Source organism: Octopus bimaculoides, chromosome 3, assembly GCF_001194135.2.
Source record: "Octopus bimaculoides isolate UCB-OBI-ISO-001 chromosome 3, ASM119413v2, whole genome shotgun sequence".
Lineage (NCBI taxonomy): Eukaryota > Metazoa > Mollusca > Cephalopoda > Octopoda > Octopodidae > Octopus > Octopus bimaculoides.
This window is the reverse complement of record NC_068983.1, coordinates 16,335,336-16,347,494: the sequence shown is the minus strand read 5'-3', so window position 1 is coordinate 16,347,494 and position 12,159 is coordinate 16,335,336. Positions and strand designations below refer to the sequence as shown.

Sequence of the window (12,159 nt, the reverse complement as noted above, 5' to 3'; positions counted from 1 at the left end):
TATACACACATATATATATATATATATACATATATATATATACACACACACATATATATATATATATATATATATACATATATATATATATATATATACACACACACACACACACATATACATGTAGATATATAGATCTTGATCTACATGTCAAGCTGTCTATGGTTATTGTCTGTCTTATAGTCTCCTCAACATCTAGAATTCTGTGCTTATTGCTCGTTTCAAATCTTTTTTCTAATATTGATTATTTTACATAGGTACAGTGTCTTATGACACTTATAAGAAAAGGGCATAATTGATTAACCCAACCATAGTACATGTCTGGTATGTATTTCATTCACCCTTTGAATCTCGAAAACAATTTCAGCTTCGTCAGGATTTGTCTTCAGAACATGAATATACTAAATATTGTAAAACATTTAGCTTGACTGGCGCATGTTATTGATTTCGTCTGACCAAAGTCTTGTGAGCTAAATCTAGAAGACAAATATTATCTAGAAGGCTCTTGGACGCATTTATGTGTAATGTGCACATATTGATGAAAAGTGGGGGATTTGTGCCTCAGAAAAGTTCCTCGTGTTATTTGGTTCCATCATGGTTATATCCTTTTGCTCCTAGGTTTACTTCGCCTTTTGTTCTTATGAGAGTGAAAATAAGTGTTGAGGTTGACGTAATGACACAGAATGGCTCCAGTCTTGAGAAATTCAGTATGTTGAGTAATTTAGATATGATTCAGTTTAGTAAAACTACAAATATGATAATGATGAATAAAGAATTTTTTTTTTATAAATGGTGCTGATTTACAGGTTGTTTATTTGTTGGTGATATTAGTGTATATAATTCACAGTTGTAACTAGGTTAAGATAATAGTAGTTGTTTTGTAGTTTTAATAGTTTTCCATAATAAATGGGTTAAAATAACAGTTTGTTAGAGGTACATGGAATTTTGGCAGACATTTTCAATTGAAAAGAATTTCATAAGTTGCATTAAAATTTTATAAGGCTAAAATAAATTAGCAACAATCTTATATTAGCAAATACCAACCAGAGTAGGAGGAAATTATTGGTGGATTGTGTCAGCAGAAAATCAATTAGTAAAGTTTGCAAATTTTGATAAGTTTCTATGCTGCTGAGAAGTGTGAGTACTGGTTTTTTAAACAAACCTCTTATTTAGAAAAAGAAAAGTTTTGTTGAGCCTAATATATAAGCATTGAAGAAAATTCTTTCTTACCTATGAAGAGTTTTGCTCAAAGTGATTCAAATTTGCAGACTTTACTGAGAGTGATGAGGTGAGCCCAAAAGATTTGGTGTTAAGATTTAATTCTAATTGAACTGTTTGTAGGTTTTTGTGTGTTTTATAGAGATTGTAAAGTTTAGTGGGGGAAATTTGAATATATAATAGTTGTAGTGGAATACTGTTTTCATACTTGCAATGGTAGGTTTGGTGACAGGAAGGGCATCCAGTTATAAAATGCCTTTCTCCAAATAATTCTCCATGCAATCCAAGTTAAATAAATGGATAAATGGTTAGTTACATTCATACTTCTTTGATCATGTGTATGAAGCTCTACATGGATGTTCAACTTGCTACAGACAGCAGTCACATCTCTCTCAAATCTGGCACTCTTTGCATGGAAAGTTTAAAAAACAAAAAATGTTTTATTGTAAAGCTATTACTTATTATGTGTGGCTTCCTAATCAATAGTGGCGAGCTGGCAGAATTGTTAGCACTCCAGGCAAAATGTTTAGTGACATTTTGTCTGGCTTTATGTTTGGAGTTAAAATTCTGCCAAAGTTGACTTTGCCTTTCATCCTTTTGGGGTCAATGAACACTTGGGGGTGGGGGTCGATGTAATTGACTTCCCTCCCATGAAATTACTGGCCTTGTACCAAAATATGAAATCATTATATCTCACTCTTTACTCTTTACTCTTTTACTTGTTTCAGTCATTTGACTGCTGCCATGCTGGAGCACCGCCTATAGTCGAGCAAATCGACCCCAGGACTTATTCTTTGTAAGCCTAGTACTTATTCTATCGGTCTCTTTTTGCCGAACTGCTAAGTTACGGGGGCATAAACACACCAGCATCGGTTGATGGTGGGAGGACAAACACAGACACACAAACACACATATATATATATAGATATATACGACGGGCTTCTTTCAGTTTCCGTCTACCAAATCCACTCACAAGGCTTTGGTTGGCCCGAGGCTATAGTAGACACTTGCCCAAGGTGCCACGCAGTGGGACTGAACCCGGAACCATGTGGTTTGTAAGCAAGCTACTTACCACACAGCCACTCCTGCGCCTATGTCATACTTGTATAACAAAATTGTGAATTACATGTTTTTCAAGACCCTCAAGCAATCCACTGTGCATCCAAGTATTTTGCTTGCAGTGCTGCCCTTCCATTTTTTTCCTAAAGCATATTGAATAATGGAGTTCGACATACAGTCTGAATTTTAAAATTGGAAGGGTTATGACTGGGTTTCCTTTGATTAAAGGTTTATCATACCATGACTGACCTGAAGTAGAGCAACAATAACAACCAAGCCTTTATTGGGTCAGTTGACTTGGTAGATATAGCAACTGATCTCCTTCAGATCATACTCTGTATAATAATAGGATAATTGCATAATATAGTTCTATACACATTGTGTCTGAAAAAAAAAATCAAAAGTAAGCTTGGTCCTGCTTGAATATCTTTGATCAAATATCTTCTCAATTAGGACTGACTTAGTATTAATATTGAGAATAAAATGATCAACACTCTAAAATTACTGTCCCAATTATTGATCTTTTACAACTTAGATTAAATATTAATTGTAACATTATCATCAGTTGACCATATTAGTCACATAACAAGGCTATAGACACTTCCTTCTATCATCTCTCTTTTTCTTTTCTTTTCTTCTTTCTTTCATCTTTCCTTTTCTCTATTTCGTATACTTCATAGAATTATTTCCACATATTGTAAATAATTTTACATTTGTGTGCATATAATTTGAAAGAATTTAATGTATTCACACACACACACACACACACACAATATATATATATATCATCATCATCACCATCATCATCGCTTAACGTCCGCTTTCCATGCTAGTTTAAACTTTACCGTCAGTATTCTCTTTCATCCATTTGTTACCAGAAATGTGTATAAGTATTATATGTTGTACTCCAGATCTAGGTTGTTTATTCATTTGGTGCTGAGTGTGTCAAAATCCATTGAGATCATGTGTTATAAGTCTGATTAGAACTTGGAATCTTGTTACCTGGAATGGCTTATCTAAAACTGTGATAATGCCAGATTTTGCTTGTGGATAAAGACCAGTGCATTTTTTGTAGGTCAAATTTAAAGAGCTCTACCTTGTAATTTTAGAGGCTCACCGTGTATGAGTTAAAGGATTAGTCTTGAATAATGGGAAGTGGATTAACTGAGATTTATTGACTTGACCTTCATTAGATATAAAGAATTTGTGGTTTATTGAGGAAAAGCCCTAGATTGGATCAATAGCAAATGTCATAAATCATTGATCTTGATTTAGTATTTAATATTAGCATAATTATATTGTTTTTTCTTTTGGGGTTTTTTTTTCAGGCTGTATGAGAGGGCATGAAAAGAAGAGATTATCACACTATCAGACATTCAGAAACAGAAATCTCTGCGAGTCTTAACGCATAAGAATCATTCATATTAGTTAAGAACATGTGTAATTCACTGCTGCTGCTGAAAAGTAGCAAGAATTAAGAGTGGGGAAGGAGGAGATGTGACTATTAGATCATTGGCTTGCTATTTGGGGGCTAAAAGGTGAGACAATACAAGATTAGGATGATTTGATAATGTGATTTTCCAGGTGTGTATTTTCAATGTAAAAATTGGAATACGGAGATTCCACTGATGATGATGATGATTGTAGGGGTTTTAAAAAAAAACTGTCATCCTTCCTAAATGTCTAGTCATAGTTGTATACAGTTGTAGCAGGTATAACTGTATGGATTTTGAGTTCGCTTTGTAACCGTATAGTGTTGAAGTGTAGTTTTTGTAATTGTAAAGTTTTTGTAACTGTATAGTTTTGCTCACTTTGTAACACTCTGAGCAAGTGCTTTCTGTTATAGCTTGGGTCAACTATTGCCTTGTGAGTGGAAGTGGTAGACAAAAACTGTATGGATGCTTCTTAATATATATAGATTTATATGTGTATTAAGGCTACCATTGGTTTCATGTCAAGAAAAATGTATTAACAATTTTTCAAGCCGATCACATGGAGGAATGGTGTTTGTCTCCATTTTGGTATTTTCATCCAAGATGGAGAAGAACACCATTCCTCCATGTGATCGACTTAAAAAATTAATACATTTTTCTTAACATGAAACCGATAGTAGCCTTAATACACAAATAAAGAAATTTTATCTACCAATATGGTGTAAGCACTCATTCTCATTGTTCAACATTTATATATATATATATATATACTCACACACAGGATGGGCTTCCATACAGTGTCTATCTACTAATTCTACTCCTCCATCTTTCATACTTTAACCCCTCATCCCCCAGCATAAAGCCAAACCCCTTTCCCTCGGAATTCATGGTCTTGTAAGCTGCATTGCAACCCCAATAGTGCTGGTGGCATGAAAAAAAGGCACACAACTACATGCTATAAAGTAGTTGGCATTAGGAAGGGCATCCAATCATAGAAACATAGAAATCATGTTAATACAGACCTTGGACTCATCAGATCTTGGCAACAAACTGTCCAACCCAAGCCAGCATGGAAAATGGATGTTAATTGATGATGATCTCATACACATTACATTACATGCACACACACATACAAATATGTGTGCAAATAATTTGTCGATAGACAATTCACCGACAGACAATTCCTACACGACCACAGATCAACAGATTCAACACGGAGACCTACATCAGGTGCCTGGAGGAGGTTGTGCTGCCCTGGATCAAGAGGGTGGCTACTGGAACATGTTATGTCTAGCAACAGGACTCTGCACCATACCACACAATTGTCCTGTCCAACTGTCTGTTGATGGATTGTCTGTCTACCATACAAATGTGTATATAAAAGCACACACACACACACATATATATATATAAATAAGTACATATATATATATATATATATATATATATATGATTGTGGGTCTGTTTGCATGAATGATATTTTATGGTTTCATTTGTCACTGCCTGGGTGAAATGAGGTGATGTTCACATTCCCCTATTGACAACATTGCATCACTTTACACTTTTGAAGATCAGTTGATTAAAAAATCTCCTACATGGAAAATGGGTAAGGATTAGCAACAAAAAAGACATTGAGTGTAAAATGATATCCAGCCCATGCTCGCATGGAATAAAACAGATTTAAAATGACTGAAATAACATCTTGTCATAAAATTGAAAACGACTGAATCAAATATATTTAACTTGTGGTGTAGATGAGAATTAGTGAAAGCTTAGAAAAATAAATTAGTTGCTATGATAGTTCCGTTTGCATGCTTTATGGAAAATGATGTTGCATATTTGAGATGCTGTCAAAAGAATTCAGTTTGATTTTCTTTTATCAAGTGGGTACCAGCATAGCTGCGTGGTTAACAAATTTGCTTCATAACCACAGGTTGCCTGTTTCAGTCTTGATGCATTGTACCCTGGGCCAGTAACTTCTACTATAGTCCTGTGTTGATCAATACCTTGTGAGTGGAATTTGGTAGGGGCGAAAACTATGTGGTAGTGTGTTGTGTGTGTGTGTGTGTGTACATGCTAGTGTGTTGACTTACATCTCGTTATGTCAAATGGTAACTTAGTTATTCATTCTGTAAATAGATTGAAAAAATACTTGACTGAAATAAGTGATGAGGTTGATATGGTTGTCTCAAAAGAAAAAGAAACACTTGAAGGTGACGTTCCAGCATGACTGGTGTCTAATGATTACATTCAATGAATGTGATCATTAGACACCAGTCATGCTGAATAACAAACAAATAGTATATAGTTTGAGAAGATTCAAAGGTTTCTCTTCAAAAGGTTCTTGAAATACATTATCAAATTATGAAACAAAACAGGTTTACAATAGCAAGATAAATATTTCATATTGTATCATAGGAAGGAATCCTCTTTAGCTTAGTATGAATCAAAGGGTGTAACCACCATACAATAGTTTTCTGATGTGTTTTGATGTGATTACGAGTACTTTTATAGAATGCTTCAAGAGACATGATCCAATCATACTTGGTGATACTGGATCTTGGCTTATGGGTCAGCAGTTTCATATTTCAATCCAAGCATTTCATCATGTACCAGTGTAAATCTGCTCAGTGAGTCACCTTGCTGAAAATTTTATGTCTCATTAAAAAAATAAAGTGAATATTATCTTGAAGTGTTTTATTTCTTGATTGTTGCACCAGGTTGGGTGGTAGCGGTATGTCCACTTGAGAAGCTTATGAATGTAGGATATCATTGTTTGATCTGTGAGTGTGTGTGCTCTTATTTATTTGCATGTCTGCATGTGTTTGACTGTATTGTTTGTCATTTTTGTTGTCATGTCAGAAGTGGCAAGACAGGTTGAACATGAGTGGGTGAGAATATGGCTGGGCATCGAATGCATTCATTAATACATGCTCACACTCACATACAAACATGGTATGACTGTGCTATTATACACTTAGAATGTGAACAGATGAAAATACGATGGGTGAATAAATGGCATTTGTTGGTTGTAGTTAGAATAAGAAGAAAGACTTGTGATGAAATAGCCAAATCTCACTGTTAAGAAAATATAGTGTTAATATGTATAAATATTGTTCTGTTGTAGATATGTCAAACACATGTTCAGATGGAAAATTAAATGTAAAACAATTTTAGCCTTTACCATTTAATAATAGTTCTACATCCATTTTTCTATCATTCTAAGTCTGGAACGACATGTGAATTAATATAGAGGAATTGCTGGAGCTCATATTTAATATTTCTTCTTAACACCAGCTATGTGATATAAGTGGTATTTGTTTATGTAAATAATTCTGTGACAGTCATTATAATCCAGTTGGTGATATTCAACCTTCGCTTATTATTGGTCAGCATTTCATATCTCACTGCAGGCTATATAGAATTTACCAGAATAAATCACCTCAGTGAATTACCTCACCGAAAGTGTCATGTCTCATTAGAAATAAAATAAATAAATAAATAAAATGCTATCTTCAAGTAGTTTAATTTTTGTTTGCTGCTCCAGATTTGTTTGTTGATGTTGATTATCAATTAAATTTAAACAGACTGTACTAGAATATCAGAGAATAATTGTATTATGTAACAACAGTGCCATCTGAGATGGATGAGCAATAGCTTCTAATGTGGATCACGATCAGGGCTGGAGGACCCTATGCTTTAGGGTATAGCTCAGACATTGTTGTCTGATGTTGCCACAAGAGGTATCGTTAGATTTTCCTGTCCTAGCATTTAAAGCAGTTTTCAGGGCTGATTGTAAATTTACAGGATTAAATAATATTAACTTATAAAACATTGTATGAGAGAAATATATATTAAGCAGTTGACTAGTTGTAGTTGTTGGTCAGCCATGATTGAGAAACTGAAATTCTGACTTCCTTTCTAGTGGAAGATTGTTAGGCTTTCATACACACAGTGAGGTTTATCAATATGAGACACGGTGAAGCAGTCTAAGCACGTTGCCTTTTTGTTCTCTTTTTCTTCTCCCCATGTTCAGCCAGTCCTTATGTATCAATAGTTTCTGATGATGGCCACATTGAAGACAGGTGAGGTGAATTTGGTCAGAGCAGGACACTTGTCCTTCTGTCATAATGTACACTCTAGTGCAGCTTTGGGTTTAATGAATGTCTGAACTGTGTGAGAAGGATAGTGCTTTTAGTGTGATACTCTAATGTTCTGATGGTGTTGTTGGTGGTGCAGTGATAATGTTTTCATGGCAGTATTGTAAATAGTCAGTTATTGTTCTTATTGTTTAGTCTCAGATCACTCTATGTGAGTGTTTCTGTGATCAAAGTTATTCCAACTATGATCATCCCAGCTTTTTCTCATGTACAATGCATCCAAGGCCACATAATCCCAAAACAGTGAGAGATAATTTGGAAAACACTCGGCTGCTATTTCTAGCAGGTTGAAAGACTGTACAGATGCTCCCTCATTGGCTTGTAAATGTCTAGTTAACAGAATGAATGTAATTGAGTGATTGACTAGAGATGGCGTCCTTGTCTTAGGAAAGTTCTGAGAAGTTTGTAAGATATTTCTTACTAATGAAGTTTCTCTTCATGTCTAACAAAATAGAATTTATTGAGGAATATGTTACTGGTATTTTGATTCCCCCCTCATAGTACTAGAAAATAGAAAATCTTAGTTGAAGTTGGTCATAGAATGTTCTAGATATCAAAAAGCTCTTTGCACCATTAGCTCCATGAATATATGAGAGACAGCTAAAAAGTTCATAGGTTGATCAAGATACTCTCATGGAATGTGACCAAATGTGGTTTCAACCTAGTCCCCCTTGTGGTCTACACACTTCTTCCATTGGTGTTGCAGCGCTTGGATCCCATTGTTGGTAAAAAAACCCCAAAAAAACATCAATAGCCAATATGACATCATTGCCACTACATTACTAGTTCCCAGCCAAATGTTTCTTCATGTTGGGGAACAGGTGATAGTCAGATGGGACCAAGTCAGGAGAATAGAAAGGGGGATCAACTAGTTCAAAGCCACAGTCATGAACAGCAGTCATTATGTGCTGGAGCATTGTCCTGATGAATTATGACCCCTTATATCAGTTTTCCTGGGCATTTGGTCTTGATAACCTTTTATAACTGCCTCAGTAAGTTGGCATAATACTCTCTGTTTATGGTGTGGCCCTTTTGAAGCTAGTCAATAAAAATTAATGCCTTTTGCATCTCAAAACACTGAGGCCGTCACCTTCCTGCTAATGAAATGACCTTGGCCTTCTTTTGAGCAGGTGAGGAGGGGTGTTTCCACGTCATAGATTATCTCTTTGTCTTTCGCTCAAAGTGATGAAGCCAGCACTCATCCTGGGTTAGGAAATGTTCAAGGAAACCAGCTGAATCTGCCTCAAATAATGTCAGATTTTCTCATGATGTGATCTGCCTGGTGCACTTTTGATCAGGTGTCAGAAGACATGGCACCCACAGAGCAGAAACCTTTGTCATGCCAAGTTCATTGTGCAGAATATTCTCAACTCTCTCATGGAATATGCTAACAACATTGGCTATTTGATTTATAGTGAATCACCTACCATCCATCACCATGTGATTAACACGATCAATGTTTTCCTCAGTGTTGGCAGTTGCAGGATGTCCAGCCCTTGGGTTATCTTGAAGACTCTCCCTTCCTCTCCTAAATTCAGTTGCCCACTTTTGCACTATTGTTTAAGCTGGAGTGTCATCCCCAAATGTAGCAACCATGTTAGCATGAATGTTCTTGGGGGCTAAAACCCTTTTCCCGCAGGTACTTGATAACACTGTGATGCCAAATTTTGTCCATTTTCAAGAAAAGTCATTGTAGTTATTTCTGAAGTGTTCTTTGAACAGTCAGATGTCAGTTTGCCTGGAAAGAAACAATTCAGTTACTAATAACAAAGAGTTGAAATTGATGCATGCAGTATTTCACAGCTCTAGCATTGCTCCTTCATAGTCAGCCTATGAACTTTTCAGCCCACCCTTGTAAATAAGATAGTGTTAATTAGTTAGTCTTAGTTGCTTAGAGTTACATTTTTTTTGTTTTGGATAGTTTGCTTGTTTTTGTTTTATTTATTTATTTTTTTTATTTATTAAAAAAACTTTGAAGGTTCAAAAATGTTATCAACAAAAATATTTTTTGTTTGCTTTTTTTTCTCCAAAATATTTAAATGAAAAAAAAAAAAAAATCAATAATCAAAAAAATTCCTTAAACTTTTCTATTTACTTTGCTTTTATTTCCAAAACAGCCACCTGCAAGATTTAGCCATTGTCCATACTCAGTGACCAGCAGCTCTCCAGTTGCATGAATTTGGAAATTGCCAGAGCTGGAGGCTTTTTTCTTACCTTGCTGTCCATTCCTAGATGGATCATGATCTTTTTAGTGCTTGATGGATTGATCAGCATAGTGTAACCGTGAGGCTAGCATGTTCAGAAATTAAACATCCCTTGATCTTTCACCTCGGGCTATGGAGCATCTTCAAAAAGGTAGTGTACTTTCTGGAATTAAGCTCATTCACTTCAGGTTTTCATTTGCATCAAACTAAGATGGCATCAATTGTTAGTAGACTTGCAGTTCCTTACATTTATCCAAATACCTGTTTCTTTGCATTTTTATTACTATTATTATTTTTTTTATAAATACTGTTCTATATGTTGGTCACTGTTGCTTTATTATTCCATGTTTAGTGTGCTACTAAATTTAATACCACCAAATATGATAATGGAATTTTCTGAAAGTAAAAAAATTGTCAAATATAATGAAATAATAAATTCTTAATTAATACCTACCTGGTGTGTGGGTCTGAATAAAATATCATCACCATTGTCATCACTTTGCTTTATAACCATTTTTCATGCTGGCATGAGTTGAACAAATTGTCACAGTCTGATTCAGTTCCAATTCAGAATTACTGCTCTCTTAACTGGGCCAAAGAACTACATCTCACATGTATGTTCCATGTTTTTTTAGCTTGATTTCTATGACTAGATGCCCTTCTTAACACCAACCATGTTGGAGAATGTACTGGGTGCATTTTGTTGTGACACTAACATTGGAGAGGTTGCTTTCTTCTGTGCAAGACTATGGAACCTTCTGACCAATAGTATAAATAAAAGGTGGTGGGTGTTGAGCAAAAGTGTGAAAGAGGAGAATGTGAATATGAACCTAACAGAAGGATGCAAAATTATGGCATGGCATGGGAGGGGGTGATGGGAGAAAGAGAGAGAGAGAGAGAGAATGTTAGTTACACTATTGTTGGTAGGAGGTTGAATAGAGAAACAGTGTGAGCGTCATGATAGGATAGTCAAGGCAAGTGAGAGAGAGAGAGCAATGAATAGCAAGGGATATCGGTAATAGTAATAGAGGAGGGAGTAATAGAAGAGAGGCTGTGATAGTTACATGTTAATGGTGAATAGTTGGTATGGGAATGACCATCAGTGGCTTAAGGTGCTGGAAGGGAGTACTGAATGCAGCATGTATGATCCATCTTTTTGTCAATTGAAGGGCCATATACAGTGGAAAACTCTGGTGAGAGGGAGTAAATCATAAGCTTTGAATGAATAAACTAACTTTACTCTGTGTATTGAAAGCATTTTCTCACATATATCTGTATGTATGTGAAATGTGTGTGTGTGTGTGTGTGTGTGTGAAAATATGTATATATTGTTCAAAATTATACAAAAAACAAGGCGTAGAGAGGTGAGAGAAGAATGTAGGTTTAAAACATCAAAGATTTCTTTCATTTTTCCTGAGTGTCAAACTAATACATCCTGTTTGTTGTTCCCTCACCTGTCTCCATCTTTTGTTCTTTGTTTTTTTTTGTATAATATACACTGGCATGGTCACCCCTGTGTGATTCTGCCAGCCTGAACCTTCTCCCTTGGACTGTCATCTCTTTCCTACCTACTTCTTTGACTTTTGCCACCTCTCTTGAACCACTTCACCACTATTCCACCTGGATTACCATTGAAACTTTATACTTCTCGGATTCTACCATCATGGATCTTACTGTACTCTTTTGATATATATATATATATATATATATATATATAAATTGGAAATGTAAAAATAAAAACAAAGCACAAAGGATTCTGCGGTACACGTGTTTCAAGCTTTATAGTTGTTGCCTCATTATTGGTATATAATTGATAGTGTAAAGCTATCTTCAGCCGCAAATATATTCTTTCCCAAGAATTATATCACAAAGAAGAGTAGCGCAGAATCCTTTGTGTTTTGTTTCTATTTTTACATTTCCAATTTATTCTTTCACCCCGGCCACAATCTGGCATACACAGGTGCTTACAATTATCAAGTATTACCTCTAACATTTACTTTACCTATATATATATATATATATCCATGCTAGCATGGAAAGCAGACGTTAAACAATGATGATGATGATGATGATGATGATTATATA

The 12,159-nt window shown here is 35.2% G+C and overlaps 1 protein-coding gene across 7 annotated transcripts in view; it reads left to right on the top strand.

The window, feature by feature from the left end:
• LOC106874382 (zinc finger protein 236) overlaps positions 1-12,159 on the top strand; it is a 201,930-nt gene that overhangs the window by 94,362 nt on the left and 95,409 nt on the right. For 3 of the 7 annotated variants that reach the window (XM_052966048.1, XM_052966049.1, XM_052966047.1), the window contains exon 2: positions 9,988-10,225. The exons of the other annotated variants lie outside the window; for them this stretch is intronic. In XM_052966048.1, coding sequence (XP_052822008.1) covers positions 10,207-10,225 — 19 coding nt within the window. In that variant the 5' untranslated portion in view covers positions 9,988-10,206. The remainder of the gene's footprint in view (positions 1-9,987; positions 10,226-12,159) is intronic. 7 annotated transcript variants of the gene reach the window in all.